The 24,043-nt window shown below is 43.2% G+C and overlaps 3 protein-coding genes across 5 annotated transcripts; 2 read left to right on the top strand and 1 right to left on the bottom strand.

Annotated features, from left to right (window-relative positions):
* Positions 1-565: 565 nt before the first annotated feature.
* LOC108918684 (gremlin-2-like) lies at positions 566-1,069 on the bottom strand. The gene has a single exon (XM_018726164.1). It carries the CDS (start codon positions 1,067-1,069, stop codon positions 566-568), a length of 504 nt encoding a protein of 167 aa, XP_018581680.1.
* Positions 1,070-8,258: 7,189 nt separating this feature from the next.
* LOC108918710 (CX3C chemokine receptor 1-like) lies at positions 8,259-12,502 on the top strand. The gene is made up of 2 exons (XM_018726192.2): positions 8,259-8,436; positions 10,663-12,502. Exon 2 carries the CDS (start codon positions 10,813-10,815, stop codon positions 11,722-11,724), a length of 912 nt encoding a protein of 303 aa, XP_018581708.2. The 5' UTR covers positions 8,259-8,436; positions 10,663-10,812; the 3' UTR covers positions 11,725-12,502.
* Positions 12,503-14,055: 1,553 nt separating this feature from the next.
* Positions 14,056-23,058, top strand: ifngr1 (interferon gamma receptor 1). 3 transcript variants are annotated; one of them, XM_018726086.2, is made up of 7 exons: positions 14,056-14,302; positions 17,924-18,041; positions 18,226-18,416; positions 18,677-18,852; positions 20,450-20,612; positions 20,722-20,846; positions 22,378-23,058. In XM_018726086.2, the coding sequence occupies exons 1-7, from the start codon at positions 14,215-14,217 to the stop codon at positions 22,771-22,773; spliced, it is 1,257 nt and encodes a 418-aa protein (XP_018581602.2). In that variant the 5' UTR covers positions 14,056-14,214; the 3' UTR covers positions 22,774-23,058. The 3 variants fall into 3 exon arrangements, with proteins under 3 accessions (XP_018581602.2, XP_018581601.2, XP_018581603.2); XM_018726085.2 differs by having other exon boundaries at positions 17,921-18,041; XM_018726087.2 differs by lacking the exon at positions 14,056-14,302 and adding an exon at positions 14,313-14,592 and having other exon boundaries at positions 17,921-18,041.
* The last annotated feature ends 985 nt before the right edge of the window (positions 23,059-24,043 follow it).

The following is a 24,043-nucleotide window of genomic DNA, read 5'->3' as shown; positions in this document are numbered from 1 at the left end:
GGTGTCTGGTCTGGCTGCAGAGGGCCAAAACCCTGGTCATTGAAACCACCGTTGCAAGCAGGTCCACACGATTAGAGTCCTTTGACATTCTGCTACATGTCCAGTACCTTCTTTCGGTAGCGTTTTGGCCAGCGACATCTCCCTTGCCTCCCTCTTTTTGAAGCTGTTCGTCTTACCCAGCTCTGAAAGACTGCATTGAAGACTATTTCCTCGGTGCTGCTGCGTCTGTTCAGTCCTGCTGTCTGTCAGGTCAGTGAGCAGTTCAGGCATCTGACACATTACATTCCTCAGTTTCAGATTTTCTTCCTCATTCCCTTCCCTGTGTGATTTAGTATGAGGTATTTACAAACTATGAAAGCAGGATACCCTTGGAGACAGTACTGTCATCTTGCTTTTTTCCCCCGCTTTCTTCATTTTAGAAGTGTTAATTTTGGCAGTTGTCTATATGGGTTAGAACAACCTCTACAGCAGCCCTCTACAGTGTTGCCTGTCCAACTATGTCTACATCTTATGAGACCTCTCCTTTAAGAAGAAATAGCTAGAAAATGGTTCTGCCCCAGGATCCTCAGGGCCTGCCCGACTCCCCCACATGGACAGAGATGCAGCGGCACTGCTTCACGCGCTGTATCTTGCGGTGGCGAAACGGTGGCTGCATTCCGGGACAATTCAGCTCTACAGTGAGCGTGGTGAACTTGTGCGGCCGGCAGAAAGCACATGACTGGAAGGCCTCTTGCTCCTTCCTGATGTGGCGTGGAATGTAAAAAGAGTTGCACTGGCCATAGCAGAAGCGGTTGATGATTGCGCGGCTCCGGCAGCCCTCCTCGGTCACCATTTGTCTCAATGGCTGCGTCTTGCACCAGTCGCTGCGCAGGTACTTGCGTTCGGTCACCACCAATGCCTCCTGGCTGGAGGCCAACACATCCTGCTTACGAGCACGTCGCTCTGATATGTTGCCTTTTCCCTTGTAGGGCAAGGGGATTGAGCCTTGAGGCCGAGTTTTTCTGGGCTCTACAGTGGTATACAGGGCTACAGCCAAGAGGGCCGACAGCATGAGCTTTTTCCAGTACATCCTTTAGCAAAGATACAGAAGGACAGCATTAGTTCATCCATTGTCATACATATTTTTGCTGTGTAATAACAAATATTCCGATTCTAACTAATCTGCTGAGGACCAGCAAACTGGTTCTTGTTTATACTGATAGACTGACACACACACATAGTGGTTTGCAAAAGTATTCAGTCCCTATCAAGTTTCAGCTACACGTTTTTCTAATCGGTATTTTTATCCTGAAATGTATTGTTACTCCAAAATGTTGTTGGTAGATATTTTCAAGAAAATGAAAAACTGAAATGTGTTGCTTGCGTTAGTATTCAAACCCCTGAGCTCTAGAAACTCCATGGTTTACACAAATGAAAAAGCTACTCCTTAAAAAGACACATCTCTTAAAGGTAGTTGATTTCTACCTGTCAATGATTAAATCCTTCAGCTTTTAACATCTATGCTGCAATTTTCCCCAAAGGGCTTTATTCAAGTTTTTAATACATCAGGGTTGTAAAGCATCTGTGATGAGCTACATAAATTTCTCAAGTGCTGTTCAAAATAAAGTGCTGCATGAATGGGTAACCATTTAACATTTCACTTGAAAAGGGCCAGTTTTTCCTTTTAAAATGGGAAATTAATCTGTCATCTTAAATCAAAATTGAAGTAATTATGCCATTACTATTATTTGCTCCTTCTTCAGTTATAGAACCACTGAAAATAAACACAACTGTTAAAGGCAGTTTTTGAAGACAGTGACCCAGTAAAATATTTTTTTTTCGTAGTGTAACCTTAAAGCTCACTACAGATTTGTCAATGTACTGAATACTATTGACAAAGCTTTGTGTTGCTGTAACAGTTGTGCCATGAAGATAGTTATTCCCAGTGAACACACCAGTGTGGGCCGTTCTGGTGTTAAATCTAAAGCTGTGAAAGTGCCCTCATGGAGACAGCTAGACTCCCCAGAGACGCTGTGGTACTGAACCTGCACGACTGGGACCACATGGTCACCCCCCCCTCCCCACTGGAATTCCACAGATTTAAATGGTTTCCTACAAGGACAGGAAAAGGCAGATTAAGTTTAATTTGTCACTTTGTCAAGCTCAGCAGGAACAATGATTCTACAGCCCAATTATTACTAGCTGGGAACTGAAGGGGCTCTGTCAGTGAGGTGCACATGTTTGCAGCAGATGTGCAGCGTGCCAAGACCAACCCTGGATCCCGCTGGCAAAATTAGCACCTGTGTTTTCAGATCATATTGTCTGAAGCTTCTTAAGAATACATTTATTGTAGAGGCAGGAGGTCAAACATGGATATACACCAGCCTTTCATTTTGCAGGTATGTGCCTGACCGTAACAGCATTTCACTTTATATGTTCTTATATAATTTTTGTAGCCTTATCAGAATTTGTAAAACTGCTCTGAGAATTGGTACTACTTTAGAGGGGCACAGTCATCAGAGCTCTACAGTGGAGCAGTAAAAAACACGCTGAATATTGTCTGCCCTTGTCCTGGGGCCACTCCATCACATCACTTTAAACTCGTACTGAAATCAAACATTTCCTAGAGTCACCTTAACTACGCTTCTGAAGACTAACCGGGTGGCACAGCGAATAGCACTGCTGTCTCACAGCACCAGGGTGGTGCGAGAGAACGTGGGTTCGATCCCTGCTCAGCCTGTGTGGCGTTTGCATGTTCTCCCTGTGTCTACGTGGGTTTCCTCCCACAGTCCAAATACATGCTGTTCAGGTTCCCCATAGTGTGTGAGTGTCACAGAGAGAGTGTGTTCCACTGATGTATGGATGAGTGACCCAGTGTAAGTAGTGTATGTAGCAGTGTAAGTCACCTTGGTGAATAAGGTGTGTGGGCTGATAACACTAGGTACAGTTCATTGTAAGTCACTTTGGAGAAAAGCATCTGCTAAGTGAATAAATGTAACTGATTTTATCACACACACTCAAACAGAACTCTTCTTTATCTGACACTTTTCTCCAAACTGGTTTACAGTGCTAAGTTACTTACACTGATTTACTCATTTTTATTGTATCGGTTCAGGATAAGTACCTTGATCAAGAGTACTACAGCAGGAGGTAGGATTCAAACCTGCAACCAAAAAGGTTCAAAGGCAACAGCTTTAAGCATTGCACCACCTGCTGCCTGTCAAGCCCCGAGCCGAAGAGACAATGCTGATCCTCTGTTGCACCGTTCATATGGAGCATTTTTTTGCATTTTTAATGTTCAGCAAAAAAAGTGTAGGATTGACACCAAAGACAATCTTTCTGCTCATTTGAGAGGAAACAGGGATTTGGGGTTTTAACCACTAACCACTTTGGTGTGGTTTATGGTGAGATAGCTTCAGGGCTCTTTGGACATTGGTTCCCTGTCCCTGTTTAGTGATTGCCACCAGCTGAGAGAGACCGCTGACACCGGGCTGTTACTTCTGTTTTGAACGTGACCCTTTCGCTCCCATGTGTCGTCTGGAATGAATGAGGAGCCCCACCCTTTCTTCTGGCTTTGGCTGCTTTGTCATTCTCAGCAGCGCTTCACCTGCTGTGCAGCCTTTGTTAGCTCTGACATCGCCCGTGGCATCTGAGGGACCCCTGCCAGGCCAGAGTGGCAGCTCACAGGCCTCAGGGGTCACTTACAGAGCTCTGTGGCAGACGACTGCCCAAAAATGACTGTGGTGTACCCTGTGGGCTGTAGGAGCACCACCGCTGTGCCCTTGAGCTCTGGCTGGAAAAGCGTTGCTTTCTCGTCTTACAAGTGTAGCAGGTGGCAATCAGATGCCCGTAAACACGTGGAAAATGTACCGCGGTTTTATTTCTTGCCAGCTTGTGATCTCACGTATTTGTCTTTCACTGGTGCAGTTTAAACACCACATCTTATCAAAGTTATTCAGTTACAAATGTTAATACACTTTCTCTCAAGGGCTGCAGGGGTCTCTCGCACCTTTTTTTGTAGGGAAGCACCTTCTACTCCAGCTCATCCACCCAAGGTGCCGATAAGAAGTTGCTGTTGTCGCCGGCTACACGCTGGACTCTGGCGACAAAGCCTGCAGGCTCAAGTGCGGAGCGATGCAGAGCTGCAGGAAAACGTGAATTGGACGAGCCGGAGCGCCGAGTACCACGCCTGGAAACTGTCCGTGTGACACTCGGTACAGCTTACCTACAAACACTGGTGAAGAATTAAAAAAACTGAAATTTGATTGCGCAAGTGCATGGAGTCATTAAGGTCTTAATTTGTTATACTGTAACGTGACTCGAATGTCAGCTACTTCATCAATAGGTTTTCCTCCAAATTTCAGACACTTCTACTACTACACTAATACTTTCTTTCATTATGAAAGTCCTTGGCAAAAACCATAGTTGCTTTTCTATAAGTACATTATATTTGTTTCAATATATGCATTAAAGGTGTAATTTATGCAGATACCAGCATACAAGAATTTAGTACTTGTAAAAAGCTTCAAAAATAGCATTTGACATTGAAAATTAAGAAGCTCAACTCCTGTTCACTTCCCGAGTTCAGAAATATTCTTTGAGTATTTTAAAAGTAAGGTGGCACCTTGAGATTTGCTGAAAAGGACCTTTTTTCACAAAAACTGGGAAATGGATGCAAGGAGGCTCTCGCAGATCCTCTTTACGCAAACAAAGTGACGGGTGGCACGCTCACGCTGACCTATCAAACCTTGGAAGACTGTGATTGCGGTGACCAGTGGGACCTCGAACCCTTGCGCTCTCTGCCACATTCCTGCACTGGGCAGCAGCCCACACTGAGCTCTCAGACATGATCCTAACATGCCGCTTAAAATAAATCTCAAACACCATATTTCCTTTATATATGACTGATCTTCTGAAGTCCTGCTTCTTTCCTACAATAAGTGCAACCAGCTTCACTTCTACACATTAATAGACAAACTGTAAAAAGTGTCCCTCCCTGTTCCTCTGTGATTATGATGTGTGTGTGACAAAATGTAAGAGCAGCGCTACAAATTAATCCATTTGCCACGTCAGGAAGGAATAACACACTGATTTGAAGTCAGCTTTGCTGAAGAGTCACTTAAGATGCATCAAGGATGTCCTAACAGATTGAGAACTCTGGAAGGATGATGTACCCAGATGTGTCTCAGAGGTGACAGGCAAGCGAGGCGGTTAGACGCATACCTGTAGCACGAGGTTCTCCGAGGCACCTGAGCGCCGTTGGTGGCTTCCTCCAGCGGCGTCGGGGTGGCACGTGCCCACTGTCCTGGGCAAGGTGCACCACTGACACCCGGTGTGTGTCCACTGCTCCTTCAGCACTCCCTTCTGCTCCCGCTTCATCACCAGCACATGGATGTTATCGCCATGTGGGCTTCCTATTGGCTCCAGTGGCTGGCCCGCCCCCCAACCCCCCGCCCCTCCTCCTCCTCCTCCTCCTCCTCCTCCGCCGCCCGCCAGCACATTGCAGCTGCCGCTTCCACGCACTTGCGTCAGCGGCAGAGCTCCATGAGGCTGATGCTCAGCACATCCATCCTCAGCTCTGTGCTCCTAAATATCCATTTTCCCGGTCAGCTTATCAAACACAGGTCAAGTTTATGGTCATGTGAACTCCATACACATGTCTGTGGCACAATGAAGGTTTCCTTGTGTGTTTTACCAGTAGACTGAAAAATGTGTAAATGCAAACTATTTAATAAATACACAGGCGGTGAACAGTGAAACATTGTATACAACACTTGGATAACACATATAGAAAGACACATCACACCAAGTGCTTCCATTCAGTGTGGGCGGCTGTTGAGTGACCGCACGGGCTGTAGGTAGAAGCTCTCCCTGAGGTGTGTGCTGCAGGTCCCACTTCTGTACCAGAGAGAGAAGTGCCTGTGCCGGATGACTGTGGTTTTTAACACCACTCTTAGCCTTTCATACACACCGTATGCATTACACGTGTCTTGTATAGAGGGCACGTGAGTTCCAGCAATGCTCTGGGCCGATCTCCCCACGCTCTGTATTGCTTTACGATCTGGGACTGAGCAGTTGCCATACCAGGATGTGATGCGGCCGGTGAGGATGGACTTCACTGTGCAGGTTCTTATTTTTCAGGGTTACAGACTCTAGATGGCTTTGTGTGTGTGTGTGTGTGTGTGTGTGAGATTTCCATAGGATGGACTGCTGTCCTATCCAGGGTTAACCCTGCCTCACACCCTATGCTTCTGGGATAGGCTCTGGACCAGGGCGACCCGCACTGTGTCACTGTTGCCTTCACCAGTTCTTACTAAAAGTCTTCGACATTCTACATTCGTGGTTTATGTCAGCGTATAACTGACAGTTTTGTGTCAAACGCTTCCCTTGAACTCGTGGCAAATGTGTTCCCATAGAGATGTTGGAAATACTTTTTAGCCCCAGCAAAAGGCATTAGTGAGACACTTTATTTTAGGGTGATGCCACGAACACAAAGGATTATTTGATAGATTCTCTTGTTTCTATGTGGGCTTCCTCGGGGCTCATCCAGGAGAGGGCGTTTGCTCTATTAACATTATTATATTACCTGTCCGAACCGCTCACCCCGTACGGGGAACCGGAGCCTAACCCGGCACACAAGGCGTAAGGCCGGAGGGGGAGAGGGAGGGGGACACACCCAGGATGGGACGCCAGTCCGTTGCAAGGCACCCCAAGCGGGACTCGAACCCCAGACCCACCGCGCCACCGCACCCCCTTATTATATTATGCTTGGTCATTTTTGTGTCCTGCTCAGAAAATCTGCACTCCAGTACCAACCTGCAGACTGTTTCCAAGGTTTTACAAGGTTTTACTGTACTGTGTACCTGTAGTGTGTATATAGAGTATTTACAGTATCATGCAGTAAAAAGTTTTGTATTTACACCTTTCTCGATACACTTTATGTAGGCTGCTCAATGACAAGCACTATAACAGAGCTCTGGAGCTGGGGCTCCTCCTGAGAAGACCCCAATGACGCCACCTAGTGTCTGCAGCTGGTAAAGACGCAGTGTGAAGAGGAGGATACACTGCAGTCATTATATGATTGCAGTTATTGCCTGTTTTTACAGTATTCGGCTGACAACCTCCTCTCCCCACTTCCTCCACACATGATTATAAACTATCTTCCCATCAAGAGATGCTTTACCTAGGAAGGAGTTGTGGGTGACTTTTTAAAAGTCTGATTTTAGTTAAAGTGATTCACTGGTGGGGGGGCGCAGCAGGTTTGGCTGGGTCCTGCTCACTGGTGGGTCTAGGGTTCGAGTCCCACTTGGGGTGCCTTGTGATGGACTGACATCCTACCCTGGGTGTGTCCCCTCCCCCCTCCAGGCTTGTGCCCTGCATTGCCAGGTTAAGCTCCTGCTTGGAACAAGCGGTTTTCAGACTGTGTGTGTGTGTGTGTGTGTGTGTGTGTGTGTGTGCTGGTATAAATAACTGCCCTTTATGAGTAATAAAGATGTTATTATTACTGCTCAGTAAAATGTCACATATATAACATGATATTACAGGTTATGTTGCAAAATATCTATGACATACGCAGTTGGTTTTTTGGACTGCTGTGAGACTGGCTTGTTGCATGTAATGCACAGTTCTCACTTTCTAATGTGTCTGTGTGCACAGTTTGCGTAGAGACAATGGCACGAGGAGCAGTGATCCGAGGTTCTCCTGTGTCACTGGTAGGTCAGTAAAAATGTTACTGTTCTACTGTGGTAAACTGCAACGCTGCCACAGGACTGCAGCTTAAAGTCCTCTCACACTCTACCCTTTAGCAAGGTACTGCGTCTGACCAGAAATGTATAAAGTAAGTATTTGGAAATGTACGAGGATCAAGCGAAAGTGACCCATGCAGTCACACAGTACGCACAGTTTAGAGTCACCAGTTCACCTGAAACCCACACAAACACACAGATCATGTGCGATCTCCGCACAGACTGAAGGGGATTCGAACCCATGTCTGATCACACAGTCCAGGTCAGTGAGGCACCAGTGCTACCCCCCTGCAGTACCATGTTCCTCCCGGTCTGAATACTTTTTACCAAGTGCCTTGTGCTTCCAGGCTCCTGTCCTGCCCACCCAGCTCGCTCTCAGCCACCCCGATATTACAGGATGTTGTGAAAGGACAGGCAGCAGGCGCCCACAGCGTCACGAGCGTACACCCTGCTTCCTGTTTGCTGCAAGGCTGCTCGCGTGGGACAGTAAAAGATGGGGTTTTGAAGCATGCTTCCGAATGCAATGCTGAAAAGAAGAAGTTAGAAAGACTATAAAAGCAATGAATGTCCACCGCAGTCACCGCTTGACATCACATGAAGAATTTGTCAGATTTTTCCTTCCAAGAGTTCATTATCTTTAGACATTAAGCAGAAAAACCACCTCTTAGATTCTGAAGAACCAAAGATCCTTTAATTCTTCTTCAGTTCACAGGTAACCAAATATTTCTTTATGTAAGTGTTAGAATGAGAGACTCATGAATTGACAGTCTATTTGTATTTGTCAATAAGTTTTGTAAATTGGATTTTTCTGTGCTGCCTGTTTTGTATTTTTGAAAAAAAAAAAACAACATTGCTAACACAGCAATATTCTGAAAAGCAATACACTTAATTAAATGATTCTAAGTGGAGTTAGAACATTCTGTGCATCAAACCTAATGAATACAGACAAAGGCAAAAATGTTCCCATTATTTTATCATACAGATCATAAGATAATACTCCAGATTTGTTGACCAGCTCATTCATGGTGTAAATGTTCATGCACCATAACTTTATGATCATGCCCAGATAACCCTTTACACAGCCGCTACTCCTGTATTGTACATAAATGTTTGCGTACTTAAAAAAAAAAATGTAGGAAGGTGATCAGGAATCATCTGTTCTGAGTTTTATGCACCTACTTGAGCGATGAACATCAAGTGGAAAGTAACAAACCAGGTTTACTTACGAACCACATGTCTGCAGCCATGTCTCTTTCTCCTACTATAATGAACACATTGTATTTTTGCTGAGATGTACGTCGCTTTGGAGAAAAGCGTCTGCTAAATGAATAAATGTTAATGTAAACTATAGTATCCAGGTATCGTAACAGAGCAACATTGTAGAGACTCTGGAGAGCGATTAAATGGCAGTTTCATGCTCATAGGTCAGGAGTCCAGGAATACGGTGTGTTTCTAAATGTGGTCTGTGTCGACACCATTGCAGTAGGAGCACATAAAATAACAGAACATCTCAAAAAATCCTAGGAAGCATTATGAAAATACATAATCTATCTGTACAGGGAATTACTTGTACAACATATGGGTATTTTTTATTTTTTTTTGTTTAGAAATTGGAGTCAAAATTCAAGGGGTCAGCACTCTCACTATTGTTAAGCACTTGTCTGAGACAGGGTCACAGAGTACTGGACCCTAATCACAGCGCTAAGCAGGGCACAGGCTGGCCAGTCACACACTACTGCCTGTTTAGAGTCAGTAGTTCAGCAACAGCGCATGCCTTTGGAGTATGGGAGGAAACCAGAGCACCTGGAGGAAACTCACTATGGAAGAACAAACTCTACCCAATTTTAAGTGCAATTTTAACTGTTAAGAAAAAAACTCTTTTCAATAAGCAGACTATACCAAACAAAATTAGGTATTTACTTAATTAGTTTACTGATGAAATAATAAAATGCATATAATAATCAATAATCAAAAACTAAGCAAAAAGACAACTCTATTTGCTAACTAGCTGGTTAGTAATATTCTATAATATTCCGCCAGCTAACAATAAAACACAAGAACAGCAGAAACTGACCATGTTTTTCTTCATTTGGACAGTTCCTGTATGTCTACATTCTTTGACAGATGAAGATGGTATTGCATAACGTGTGATAATCCACAACAGGACATGTATGACATTTTGCAGACATGGTAGTGAGAGAAGGAAGTGTAGCTCTTAGGGATGCTGACTTGGACCATCAAGGCTGCCAGTTTGAATCCAGCTCCTGCCATTGCTCTCCTGTCCTTCAGTAAGGCTTTTACCTTGAACTTTGCTGGTGAAAATACTCTGATGAATGAATGAGACAATACTTGAAAGCTGATTGCAGTAATGGTGATAAAGTAGATTTCCTTTTCAGTATAAAGCCTGAGGGTAGCACAGTGGTGAATCCAGATGTTCTTTGCGTCAGTTTCATCCAGGTGTTCCTGATTCCTCCCACAATCCAAAGGTCTAAAGTGTTTCAGGTGGATTGGCCCTATAGACCAGATATCACTGACAAGACCAGTATAATAAAGTAAAACCAATCTTTAACCAGGGCACAGGCAAATTTACTGGGCAAGGAGCAGTGGGAGGCTCAGGGCAGGACAGACCTGAACAGAGGAGTGCTCTGTTTGTATAGCAAGGAACATTCTGAGCAAGCCAGAGAAAGCCCCTAAGAGAAAGGAATTTCAGCAGAGGGGAAGGGTCTGATTTCCCTCAGCAAACAGGAAGGGTCCAATTTTTCTTCCATAGATCTCAGCCAGTGAAGAAACTCTCCTGATTTCAGATCCAAAGGCAAGAGGATGATTTGTGATTCCAGAAGATGCTATGTTCAATTCCAATGTTAATGCACAAATCTAGCAAATGAGTACTGGAACGCGAAAAGACAAAACAAACAATCATTCAAAGTTTAAATTGCAGGTTATTGAACACAACTCGAAGGGGTCAGCAGCAAAAGCAGGACTCTCATCCGTCGAACAGAAGACCTCAGCTCGGCTCACTTTCACCGGTTTGACACAACGTTGAAGGACCATTCGAGCAGCCTGCGCAGACCCCGCGTACAAGTTCATTATGAACACAACAAACACACTCAGCTTTTCAACGGAGTACGTGGATCTTTTTGAAGAAATAGTGGCCTGGATAATATTATGTGTTGGACTGCCAGTCATCTCTCTGGCCTGTTATGCACTCTACAAGCTGATCAAGGCTGATTTTGTGACCCCGATTTATGTCATTAACCTGTTACTTTCAGACCTGATCCAAGTCATTCTCAGAGTGTACTTCATTGCTGAAAGATTTTTAGACACTAAAACTGAATCCTTTAAAACAATGCAACATTTTTTTCTGGTTACTGTTCGTTTTGGTTTGGTGGCAAGCCTTGGGTTTATGGTGTGTATCTCGCTCGAGCGGTACCTGGTGGTTTCTCACCCTTTGTGGTACCGATTCCACCGCAATGTGAAGCACTCAGTCCTGGTGTCTCTTGGCATCTGGACACTCGCTGCCATATATGCAGCAATTGACTACAATGTGCTGACGAGTTACATAGTTTTCTTGCCGGTTTTCTCAACGATCTTCCTTCTTCCATTTCCTCTTCTAGTATTCTTGTACTGGAGGACCAAGCAAGCTCTGTCCAACACTATTGCTGTGTCTGCTTCAGAGAAGAAAAGGATCCGGGGTGCCTTGCTCTTGGTTCTTGGCATTTATGTCTTATTTTTTCTTCCCTTCACTGTCATGTCCTTTTTCGTAATAATTTCTAAAATAAGGACTTACACTGTCTACTGTGTGATGGCTGTTGCAAGGTCTATGGTGCGCCTGAGCCCACTTGTGGATCCCTTCCTGTATATTTTCATGAGAAAGAGTGTGAAAGACACAGTGGAAGCATTCCCCTGCTTTAGGACACTAGGGTGGAGTCTAACAAGTTCTGGAACACAGGATGAGCCAAGCAAAGCCCACTATGCAGCTGAGATGAAGAGCAGCCTTTAATTTTTTTTTAAACTTTGACTATGAGTTTTACTGGGAGGCCATATTTTGTGTATGAGGGGGTGACACCTGGGACTGGGAGTGTGTTTATGCTGATGACAAAGACAACTTGTCATACGACTTGTTGAGTGAGCGTAACAATGTGAAATATCCTGTTGGTTTGCATTTTATCTGCATGTTAAAGTAGCGCATTAAGGTAAACAATTCAGTGTTTTTAAAAGCCGCATGCATCTGCATTTGAACTATATTCACCGCATTATCTGTGTGTTTTCATACTAACAAAAGAAAAATGTATGTATTTACTGATATGTATGGACTAAGCAGTAGAGGGGTTAGTACTGTAATAACACAATTTAAAGAATTGAGCTCAACAGCCAGAAAAAGAGAGAAAAGAAACTTTAAGGAGAAAAGAGCATAAATAATCACGCTTGGGAAAGGCATGGTTTGGAAGAAAATGTGATCTGGGCCAATAAATTACCTGTTTCAGTGGGAAAAGAGCAAAAACTGCATTATATTTAGTTATGCTGGTGATGCAACTATATTTAAAATTATCAGACAAAGGGCTAAACTTCTGGCAGTCAAAATCTTGGCTCTTAAATCCAACCTGAATGTTTGGGTGAAAGGACTCATTGAACTTATTCGCTCATCTTTTTCACCTTTTCCACCATCTTCTTCGCTCATCTGCTGTGCTCATCCAGCTGTGCCCACTTAGCATCCCATGCACACGAAAGGTCCAAAATCAAAAGCAAAAAGGTGTGACTCCGACATGCTGGAATGACCTCCCTGTCCCACTCAAAACTGCTGAATCTGTCTACATTTAAGAAGGGTCTCAAAACTCACCTCTTTCAGATTCACTTCTCACCTGATTTCTTAAGGGCATAATGAACATGTGTTTATGTTTCATAATTTTTTGATGAGAAATTGCTGGATAATGGAAATGCCTATATGCAGCTATTCATGTGATGTATACTGGTTCATATAGTGGAATGTGACAAATTTTCCTTTAGAATCTGTGTCCGCATCCGAAGTTCTCCTCCTGTTGATGTAAAGCACTCATTGTATTTTTCTCTGAGATGTCTGTCTGGCTTTGGACAAAAGCGACTTTTAAATGAATAAATGTAAATATTACCAAAAGGTAGAGGTTCCAAAATTTAATTGACCAGCACAGTGTTACCAGTATTGATGGAATTAAATGGATTTGCGCAACTCAGCTTTAAATTTTTCTTAGTAGACATCTGCCTTAAAAAGTGTGTGTGTGTGTGTGTGTGTGTGTGTGTGTGTGTGTGTGTGTGAGAGAGAACCGCTGAAACTCTGTCCACATTTAAAAAGGGTCTGAAAACTCACCTCTTCCAGACTCACTTCTTCCATGATCTCTCAAGCTCATGTAAGCTGTAAATGTTCATGCACCATAACTTTATAATCATGACCAGATAACCCTTTACACAGCTACTCCTGTATTGTACGTAAATGTTTGTGTGTCTCTAAAAAAAAAATCGTAGGAAGGTGATCAGGTATCGTCGATATGAGTTTTATGCACCTACTTGTGTGATGAACATTGGTGCATATAGTGGAAAGAAACAAACTGTACTTAAGAGTCACATCTACAACTATGTCTCTTTCTCCTAATGTAATGCACAAATTGTATTTTCTACGAGATGTACGTCACTTTGGAGAAAAGTGTGTGCTAAATAAATAAATGTAAGTGTAACTCTGTGTGTGTGTGTAATGACTGACCCTTGATGAGCACCACCCGATTTTACCCCAAGCTAACAAGCTGTCAGTAATATCAATTGCTTTCAAACTGTCCTGGGACAAATGTCAAGTATAAAACTTAAATGCCATATGGGCCTGTTTAATGGCACAGTAAGTAACTTACACCGCAGCACAATGGTGCAGCAGGTAAAGCCAATGACAGAACCCCTGGGCTGTTGTTTTGGGCATAGTTATTAATTTCTAAATTGTTTCATTGTAATTGGCTTCTGTAAAAAGCCATTGGGTTTTTCATTTGGAGCGTTTGTGTAATAATTTCTACTTTTATCAGCGCTTGAATTATCCAGCTAACAGAAATATGGTTATAAATTGCCCACAGTGTGTGGCTGGGTTCAGGGTGTTCCCTCTTTGGTCTCCTGGATCTCGGAGAGTCTCCGGACCACCTGCGACCCTCACGTGGATAAGCAGTCCAGCGGCGCGCGACTGAGTGAGAAATATGTGAGATACGGCAAGAGATAGATGGGACTCGGGCTTTTATGTTGACTTCTACACTGTTCGGCTTAGTTTGACAGACTTTTATTTTGAAAGCTGCAGGTGCCGCCTGACAGGTGAGGTAGGGCAGTTGTTCGCGAAGGCTCGTCAGCGCACCTGGACACCACGTCGCCGAGTCTCGTTCGCAAAATGCAGCGTCCTGACACGCCGGAATTAAATTAATAACAGAAACGATAACCCGGCTCGGGGGATGCTGGAAAAAAAGGAGTAATTTATAATTCTTGTGGAAATATGACTTTCCGTACGGGTATCGGCGTTTCTCTCATCGCTTCCGCGCTCGCGCTCCTCCTCACTGTGACTCGGAAAGGAGCGTCGATCGGTGAGTGAAGTCGAGCTGCTTCACGCGGCGCCCAACAAGTCCGTCGCTGCGCCGTACGATAAAGGTAGTGAAGTGAAGTAAAAAGTAAAGTAAAGTAAAATGAAGGGGTGTCTGACGTGAAACAATGTTTCTCTGCGACGGGCAGAGTAGGTAAAGTATGGTCACCGTGGTAACTGCTGCCTTAGTGACTAAGTTAGTCTAGTTTTTCCACCGGAATCACACAAAAAATGATGTGTATAACACGTAACTGAAAGAAAAAGGGAAGACAAGAAGAAGAAGCGCCGCGGCAGGTATCACGCTCTGAGTGGCTTTTTTGCGAAATATGTCATTTAACACACAATTATGGCAGTTTCTGTTATGGGGAAATGGGGGCTTTTGTGATCATCATGTCTGTAGTGTCGGGATTTGTTCACAGCGCCAGCACGCAAAGAAGGAAAACAAAAAACCTGATGCCACCCAACACACAACAGTTAAGTTTAATGGAAAACATTTAATTTAAGCAAAGGTGTACAATATGGAAATGGCAAGAAAGAACTTTAAAAATCACTTGGCGTCTTCTATCGAGCTGGAGCCCTAAGCGAGGACTTCAGAGAACTCAGGAAGACAGCTGTGTCATTTACTGTATGAAGGGAGGGGAGGGGAGGGGAGGGGTTGAAGCAGCACCTGAAGCTTTTCGGGGCTCCTCCTGGAACAGAAGAAGGCCGTCAGTTGACGGTCGGCGGAAAGGCAGCGCGGGTTCTCTGTCACCATCGCACAGAGAGGCAACTGCTAAGGCCAGCCGTTGTCCTGCTCCTTGAGATCTCGAGACATCTCTCTCCGAGCTCAGTCGCACAGTCCTTGCTGCTTGAACCCTCCCCGGAGGTTCATTTTTCTCCCAGTTCCTTGGCCTGACAGTTTTTCATCTTCCTTCTCTCGATGGGTTTACTTCAGAAAAGTTCACTTGTCGTCATTCTCTTCGCTCATTTGGCCTCTGTGTGTGTTTGCTTTGTCTTAATTGTTATGTGCTGTGTTACTCGATGGCAGCGTCTTATCCTAGACTGTCGTGAGCTCATTGTGATCTTGTGGCTTCGTAAGTACGTTTTTGCCTTTGCCGACCACCTTGGACAAAGGCATCAGCTGAATAAGAATGACAGAATGAGAATTGCAGTAAGAATGACAGTGACATCTTTAGGAAGACATTGAGAACACGGACAAAGTGCGAAGAAGTGGTGGAGCAATGCCACTCCGAGCGGTGGGGGAAAGTACCTGTCCATCAATGCCAGGGCCCTATGTGGACAGCCAGCAGTGTTGTAAAACAAATATGGTTTGGTGACGGAAAACTGCTCTTAATGTTACGAGAAAGCAGGAAACAAGGTTTGCAAAGGGAACTAAATTCTGCATTTAGAAATGTTACGTCAACATTGCAAAGATTTGAAATACCATTTTGTCCTTTTAGATAGCATGCTAAGACCAGATTAAATACAATGGTTTGAAATACCATTTAGTAATATTTGCGGTATGTTTTAAATATTAAAAATAATTATACAAATAAAGTTTTAAGTTATAAACCATGTAAAGACTTTGTACTGATGTTGTTTAGCTAAATAGGTTACTGTCTGAGCCCTGACACCTTACAGCACATGGGTGGTGCTGTGACAGAACATGGGTTCGATCCCTGCTCAGTTTGTGAGGAGATTTCACGTTCTCCCCATATCTGCGTGGGTTTCCTCCGGGTGCTCTGGTTCCCTCCCACAGTCCAAAGACATGCAGATCAAGTGGATTGGTGACTCTAAATTATCGTAATGTGAATGAATGAATGACTGTGTGTGTATGCGTAGGCGGGTGGCTACCCTGTGATTGACTGGCGTCCCATCCAGGGTGTATCCATCCACACTATTGTGTCCATTGTTTCCGGGGTACAGTTCGGCTTTCCAAAACCCTGCTCAGGAAAAGTGGTTATTGGAATTGGATGGATGGACTTTCCAATGGTTCTTTCTTACGCTACATACAGCGGCTGAATCATCACTGCAGTATGAGTTACTTAATAGCTTCCAGCTCCTCCCTTTTGTGCTGTAACATTCTTAGTAACTAAGGCCATAGTTCACCCCACTGGCTCTATAGCTCTTAAGTGACCGAAGGTGCCAGAAATGCGTACCAGCGGTTCTTCTACTGCCTTTAGCCTTATCGCAAGTTTACAAGTTAGTGCCTCATGATTATGATAACTCCTTTCCAGGGCTCTACCTGGGGAGTTATTGGTTCCTTATAGGTTTTTATTAAATTCTTCACAAAGCATTTGTATTTGTTTTATGAAAATCAGGGGGAAAGACAAATGTGGCCGGAACAGGAGAGACTAGTTTGTTCTATCTATAGCAATGACTCCTCCTGCCAACATGTCTTGCAAGATCATAACTTTTGAGTTCCTGTTTGGTCTGTTACCCACGTCTTGCTGAGTTTACTGCCTTTCTCAGTAGAGGAGTCCGTGCAGCACCCCGTTTGTGTACGCACGCAATCTGACATACTAAACTTTAAATAGACCCTGAATTTGTATCTGTCAATAAAAGTTCTAACTTCTCTCTGACAAGGTTATGAAAATTCAAGTTCAGCACTGATACTTTAATGAATGTCAAAAAAATGAAGTTATTAAGGATGACGTTTAGTCTCCCTCTGCGTTATGAAAGTAGTGCGTTCCCGAGGAAGCCTTCATAAACATTTTCAAAAATAAATTTATATTTTATTTTTAGCTGTATTTTCTTTATTTCCAAAAACTTGAAAACGCACGACCAGTGTTTCTTCTTGCCACATTTAGTTGGCAATATAATGCACCTACATAGAGTTGGAGTGTGAGACTGGATTAATTAAACTCACTTCCACAGTGTTTACAGCTCCTGTCTGGTGTCTCTGAGTGTTAGTAACTAGACGATGAATATTGAACACATTTATGTAGTTCAGTCAAAAAGGTCCCTGAACAGGAATTAATGGAGATAGCGCATTGTTATTTTCAGTATTGCAGTATATTTTTTACTTATTTTTATTTTTTTAAATTTATTATTTTTTATTATACAGAAAACAAACGTTGATTTTGAACAAACTGAGTAGTGAACTGACTTATGGTCTTTTTGCTTTTGTTTGTAAGTTGAGGATCCAGTGATATTTACATTTATTTAGATTTATTTATTTAGCAGATGCTTTTCTCCAAAGCGACTTCCAGTGGATACTATGTAGTGTTATGAGCCCACACACCTTATTCACCAAGGTGACTTACACTGCTGGATACACTAATTACAATGGGTCACTCATTCACACATCAGTAGAACACACTCTCTCAGTGTCACACACACCAGTCTACCTGAACAGCATGTCTTTGGATGGTCAGTGGAGTCTTTTGATTAAAAAAAAAAAAAAATTGTTTGCACTAAAAAAATTACTATATGCAGAAACATACCAAAAGCATAATGTGTGTCTTATACGACTTTGCAAGTGTTAAAAGATGTTGCATTTACTTCAGCATTTAGTTTTCTTTAAAAGTGTTGCTTAATAGTGAGCAGAGGACAGTTTCATCATTGTCTGCTCTGCTCGGTCTTTTCCCAGTTTTTTTTCCTCAGTTTTGTCTGGGGACCATGTGTTTTGTCTTTCCTGCAGCAGTTCCTCCTCCGTCCAATTTGTCGGTGGGATGTCACAACTTTGAGGCCATTGCCAAGTGGAATTATGTGGGCGACAGTCCACTGATGCATTTCAAAGTACAGATTGAAAAGGACATCAAGTGAGTGTGCTCTCGTTCCACATACTTCATTTTACCTCATGTTTCACCTTCACCAGTTGCGTACAGAAACTTTTATTGGCAGCAAAGACCCGTCACTTACACCACCGAATATGCTTCTGAGGAACAATAGCATTGTGATGTCTTTGTTTCCTAACTTCTGATTTTAATTTCCTCCGGTATTTAGGGATGAAGATAATGGGGATGAAGACCTTCAAGCTATTTATACACAGCAACATCATTATGATCTTTCCTCTTTAATCACAGTGGACAACAATTACCGCTTGAGAGTGAAAGCTATAAATGGGTCTTTGGAGTCACATTATGTAAATTCCTCAGAATTCTCCTATAATAAATTCATGCCAACGGAAGTTCGATGTAAGTTTCACGGACGATGCAAACTGTTGAATAGATTATTGTATTAAAGCATTTTTGGCACTGGATGCGAGGAGCTCACTTGATTTACCTTCAGGGTGAAGGCTTTCACTTTTAAAGCATGAATGTGCAAAGAGATCACAATATGGTAAAGGACAGTGAAGTGAAGTATATAGCTCACAGCCTGCCTGCCTTGGCTTCAAGGAGAGATGTATGAATTGGGAAAGTGACTAAATTTCTTTCAAAATTGTGTTTTCTGTTAGGTTCCCTGGAATTTCCCCCTGTTAATCTCTCAAGAAGGGATGGACAGATGGCCGTTCGTTTCATTCATCCTTTCCACATGTACAAACACTCTTCCATCCTGCGACACCTCGAGAAGGACGCTCCTAAGCAATACAGTCGATACAAGGCTTTTGAGTATGGCATTGTGGTTGAAGGGGTAAGCTCCCAAAGGGGCTCAATACTCTCTCAGTTCTGAGATGGTATTTTCTATGGTGTAACATGGCTTTTTACAGATACATTGATTGTCTGTACGTTCACCTTTACCTGTTTGTTTTTCTATCACACTGGCTCCTGGTCTTACGAATGGTCATGTTCAAAAAAATTTTTTAAAGATACAAACACTTTCCATGTCATTATTTTTCAAATAGTATTTTTTTGCTGTTCTTATAAATTGAAAAAATTATAAATGTTATGGAGGAAGAATGATTTGAGTTTCTGTGCCCAGCTCTCGGTAGTGAAAAAGGGTCTGAGGTAATTCAGCTCACTTCCACATCATTTACAGCTCATGTCTGCTCTTTGTGAGTGCTGGACATCAGCGGCAAGGTGATGAACAATAAACATGTTCATGAGACAAATCGGTCAACAACTAGCACTGAATAGGACTTTGTGTAGCACAGGTATTTTTTCATTTTAAGTTAATTTTGATCTTTCTAATTTTAGTATAACCTGTTAAGTCTTCCTTAGTATTTTACATTTATCTGATGCTTTCCTCCAAAGTGACTTACAATGCCAGGGTACCTATGACTATTTACAACTTACAGTGTTAAGCTACTTTTATAATTATTTACCCATTTATACAGCTGGGTAATTCTACTGGAGCAATTTAGTTTAAATACCTTGCTCAAGGTTACTACAGATGGAGGTGGGATTCAAACCTGTCACCTTTGGGTCCAAAGGCAGCAGCTCCAACCATTAGGCTACCAGGTGTCTCAGAGAATGCAGCACACATGTAGAGTGTACATAATTCCAAAGAATGTCTCATTCAGAAATAGTGCACTATTGGTATAGTTTATCCAGAGCCAGGATGCAATGATGCAAGTTTGATGACAGCTAATTACAACTGAAATTGAAAAATATCTACTACTTGTAGTAACTGTTGGCACATTCTACAAGAAACAAACAAATACTACTAAAACTATTAATTTTTATGTAAAATTCAGATATTTAGTCTATATTAGAGCCCTGTTGAGTCCAAAACAGGTGCATTACATGTTTTGTATATGAAGTGCAGTACATGCGTATTTTATCTGTACCAAAGCTAAACTGTAGTTATGTCTTTGTGGAACACCCTTGGCAGACACTCTTCAGGTTGTCTCCCAAAGTTTTGGCAAATACTGTAGGTGTTAATAACCAATCACTTGACATGTGCAGGGAAAGAGGGCACTATCCTTAATGACGAGGTCTGTTGACCATCCTTACCAAAGATGTTTAGATCATTACCGCACTCATACCTGACTAACCCCGAACCCAGCTTTTTGTTCCCTTGGAACGATTGTATTTGACTCTGCCATTATGGAATAACTGCCCTTTGACCTCAGTATGATGAGTGGATTAAGTGCCCTGAAAAGCTTAAAAATAAAGCCCTTGGTAGTTTGATGTTGCGCTCAACTTGGTTCAACAGAACTGTTCTAGGTGTTCCAACTACTGCTTTATGTGTGCATGGTGAATGATTTTGGATTTTCAGAGAGTGCTCTGGTATAAAACTTGGCCTTGTTAAACACTGTGTGTGTGTGTGTGTGTTCTCTGCCTGACAGGTTACAAACACATTTGAATGCCATGCAGAAGACACAGTATGCGAGGCTACCTTTTCAGTCCTTGAGGCAATAGAGGTGTACTGTGTCACTTTGGAAGGAATGTTGAAGGACACCATTGTGAGAAACTCTGAAGCCATATGCAAACATGAGGAGGACAAATCCTGTAAGAATTATTTAGTGTGTAGCACAGTTGCTGTGTACAGGGCCCTACTTCAGCCCGCTGGCTATCTCACGCTCCTGGATTTTGCGATCCTCCTGGTGTTATCTCACAGGTTGCTCCTTCTTCGCGCTGCCCGCTGTGGTGTGTGCTGTGCTGATCGCTGCAGTGCTCCTGGTGGCTGTGCTCGCTCTGTTCTTCAAGCTCACCAAGGCTCCAGCAGCTCTTACGAAGACCATTGTAAGTTCACACTTCCTCTTTCTGTCTCTTGGCTACTTTTTAGCCTTAGTGCTGTGGTGAATAACATGGACTTTGACCTTATGCTATAAATTAAATCTATATTAATATTCAGGGTGTGTTGATATAAGTGCGGTGTACTGTATAATACTTGTAGATTAAAATGATCTCTAAATAATGTGATGGGTGGCCAGAGATGATCACTGGGGGGAAGCTGAAGGGATACAAAGCAGAAGGGACACAGGGGAAGAAGAGTCCAGCAGAAGGCAGCTGTCTTCCAGCTTCCACACTGGGGAGGGTCACTTGTAATCAGAGCAATGTTATATTTTTATGGAAGAAAGGTAGCTGCTGTGATTAAAAATTTATTTAAGAAATAAACGTATAAAATGTATTTTAAAAAAATTTTCAGGCGCATAGCTTTACTATGCTGCATATCTTTACGTAGAACTACGTGTGGGTGGTGCGAAAAATGAAACAAGGTTGTGTATGCAATCATTTATTGGGCAACAAATCACAGCACTCTACAAATTCAGTGAAATCATACATGGCAAGAATAGGGCGATGATATGATAAGTATGATATGTGGTTACTGCATCGTAAACCATCCAAATTTCTTATGAAGACCACGTCGATGCATGAGTCACCGAGTGTCGTAGGCACCATTGTCAAGGCGATCCTCAAACTAAACGTGTTGCGCATGAAGTCAAGGAAGGCGGCGTTCTCGCTTCCGGATACGTCTGTGTTGAAATCGCCTTCTCCCAGGCACGCTGCTCACGCTTTCACTGAGCCAGTGTCTTGGCTGGTGTCTTTCGAATCCCAGAGGCCTCGCTCCCTAAGTGCAGCTTGTCGGTCGCGATAGTACTTTGCGTCGTGTTTCTTGGCATCTTTGAAATTTTTAATTCGATGATCCGCCTTCGGCCCCCCTACCTCGGTCTAAATGAAGATTTTCCTGCCGGCTCGATACACATCCGATAGCGTGGCTCTCTAGCTATGAGCTGAGGTGCTGACGTCAACACTATGACATGTGGTTCAAACGTGGTGACATGTAACGCAACACGCGGCAACTCAATAATGAGACAAATGTTGGACATTTTCGCAACGTTGCTAGCTTGCTCAGGCTCAACCGGCAGCGGCCATTCACGTCTCGTTTGATGCGGTGTTCCTTCCTCTATCCAACGGTATATGCACTATCTCTCTGTGTCTTTTCATTTGTGAGCAGTAGCAGCGAGAGGGGGTTGCATTTTTATGTGACGGTCAATTCCCAAGTTACCCCCCATACCTACCGAGGAGAAAGACGTAGTTTTACGTCAAAAGGTAAAAGCTGCTCGAATGCGGAGGTGGCCATAACAGAACTGTACATTTGGCTCTTAGAGAAGATTTAGTTAGGCTGTTTGGAGGAAAAGACTACATCAGTCACTGTATATGTGCCAGTATGTATTTTATGTGCAATTCTGACAGTAATTAGAATAATTCAAAATGCACCCCAAAGTTTGCATGGAGTTTAAAGCACCCTGCCGATTCATTGTGTCTACAGGCCTCTGCGATTTCAAACCAGCGCTCTGAGTGGACCATTGTCCAGGTGGAACAAGTAAGCATGTCAACCCTGCACTGTGTCCAACCCTGCGTCAGTCCTGTGCTACAGACTTATGAAGAGGTTCTCCAGGTGGAGACCACTGCGAGCAGCGTGGCACTGTGCTTCCAGATTGGCCAGGAGCACTTGAATGAGTCAAGTGGTGATCAAGATCTGGTGGATGTCCAGAATGTCCTTGACAGCAGTTGTAGTCTTGGGGAATATGACTCCGAACCATGGGATGCAGAGGTGGATAGTGTCAGTTCCATGCCGAGGCCATACGACTGTCCCCACGTGAATGCACACATTGAAATGAGCCCTGGGGACATGGTCGTGGGCTATCGCGACACCACAACGTGAATTCTTGTGGCCCTGCTTAAAGGTCACCTTGAGTAGAGCCTTCTGATTGGCCAGTCCAGACATCAGTCTCACTACTTGTATTTCTCCACACTTCCTCACGTGAAATTTGTACTGTTTCAAATGTGTGAAACAGCAGCTGGTAGCACAGTGGTTAGTACAGCTGCCTTTGGACTCAAAGGCTGCAGGTTCAAATCTCCCCACCAGCTGTGCTATCCTTTAGTAAGTTACTTACCCTGAATTGTTCCACTAAAATTACCTAGCTGTATAAATGGGTGAATAATTTTAAGTACATTAAGTGTGTGTTGCTTTGGAGAAAAGAGGCAGCTAAATGAGTAAATGTCATATGAAGAGTGTGACCTTATTAACTGTTAAAGCTTCTTTATGAATTCATGGATGTTAATATACTGTATGTTCTATTTTATTGATTTTTTTTTTTTTTTTTTTTTTTTTTAAATATTTGCATCTGGAACATCAAAATACAGAAAACATTACAGCCATGCAAAATCAAAAGCTATGGTCAATGGGCATATGTATTAGTGTTTTACTGTATTTATACTTATTTAGCTGACATCTTTTTTGGAGGCAACTTAGTGTTAGTTATACTACAATAAGCTCCTTATCTACCTTTCTATATGGTGGTATGAGACAAACTGGACTCAAGAATCACGTGTCTGAATCCAGATCTGTCATGTGTTGGTGGTGTGCGCTGTTTTGTTCTGAGATGTACATCTCTTTGTAGAAAAGCGTTCACTAAATTAACATTAATTCATAAAGTGCATTTTACCAAGGTTGAGATGAAAGTAAAGGAAATGAGATGCACAGGAGAGATGCCTGATGAGTTGAACCTGATCCTCCAGGGCTTTGGTTTTCAGCAAACGGGAGCTGAACGCACTGAAGAAGAAGGATGAAAATGTACATTTGGTCTGCTCACCTGCTGTGCCAGATGCTAATTCACATGTACTGCAATGTGCTCAGAAAGCCTGGTCCCGAATCTCTGAGCCTTCCCGCGTGTCTGTCTCACCTCCCTGCCCTGCTGCTGAAGAACACGGGAGCAAACAGGTCCATGCCCACCTCACCTCTGCAGCTCCTGGCCAGGTGAAGAAACTTGTTTCTGGCAGCGACCGACCGGAGCGGCTCATGGTGGAATTTGCAGATGTGGCAGTACAGGTCCCCGGAGTAAGTGAAGCAGCGCTCACACCATGGCGAGGTGTGTAGGCATGTGTGTGCACCACTGCATTTCAACTGGGGTTGTGCGAGGACTGAAAACTCT

This window comes from Scleropages formosus, chromosome 21 (assembly GCF_900964775.1).
Source record: "Scleropages formosus chromosome 21, fSclFor1.1, whole genome shotgun sequence".
Lineage (NCBI taxonomy): Eukaryota > Metazoa > Chordata > Actinopteri > Osteoglossiformes > Osteoglossidae > Scleropages > Scleropages formosus.
The sequence above is the reverse complement of the archived record's forward strand: the minus strand, read 5'-3'. Positions and strand labels throughout refer to the sequence as shown.

What these genes read in the sequence shown, in the direction of transcription:
- LOC108918684 (XM_018726164.1), bottom strand. Translation starts at nt 1,069, where the DNA reads ATGTACTGGAAAAAGCTCATGCTGTCGGCCCTCTTGGCTGTAGCCCTG.
- LOC108918710 (XM_018726192.2), top strand. Translation starts at nt 10,813, where the DNA reads ATGAACACAACAAACACACTCAGCTTTTCAACGGAGTACGTGGATCTT.
- ifngr1 (XM_018726085.2), top strand. Translation starts at nt 14,215, where the DNA reads ATGACTTTCCGTACGGGTATCGGCGTTTCTCTCATCGCTTCCGCGCTC. An exon ending in TCGGAAAGGAGCGTCGATCG is followed by an intron (nt 14,303 to 17,920) that starts GTGAGTGAAGTC and finishes TCTTTCCTGCAG; the next exon opens with CAGTTCCTCCTCCGTCCAAT. An exon ending in ATGGCATTGTGGTTGAAGGG is followed by an intron (nt 18,853 to 20,449) that starts GTAAGCTCCCAA and finishes TCTGCCTGACAG; the next exon opens with GTTACAAACACATTTGAATG.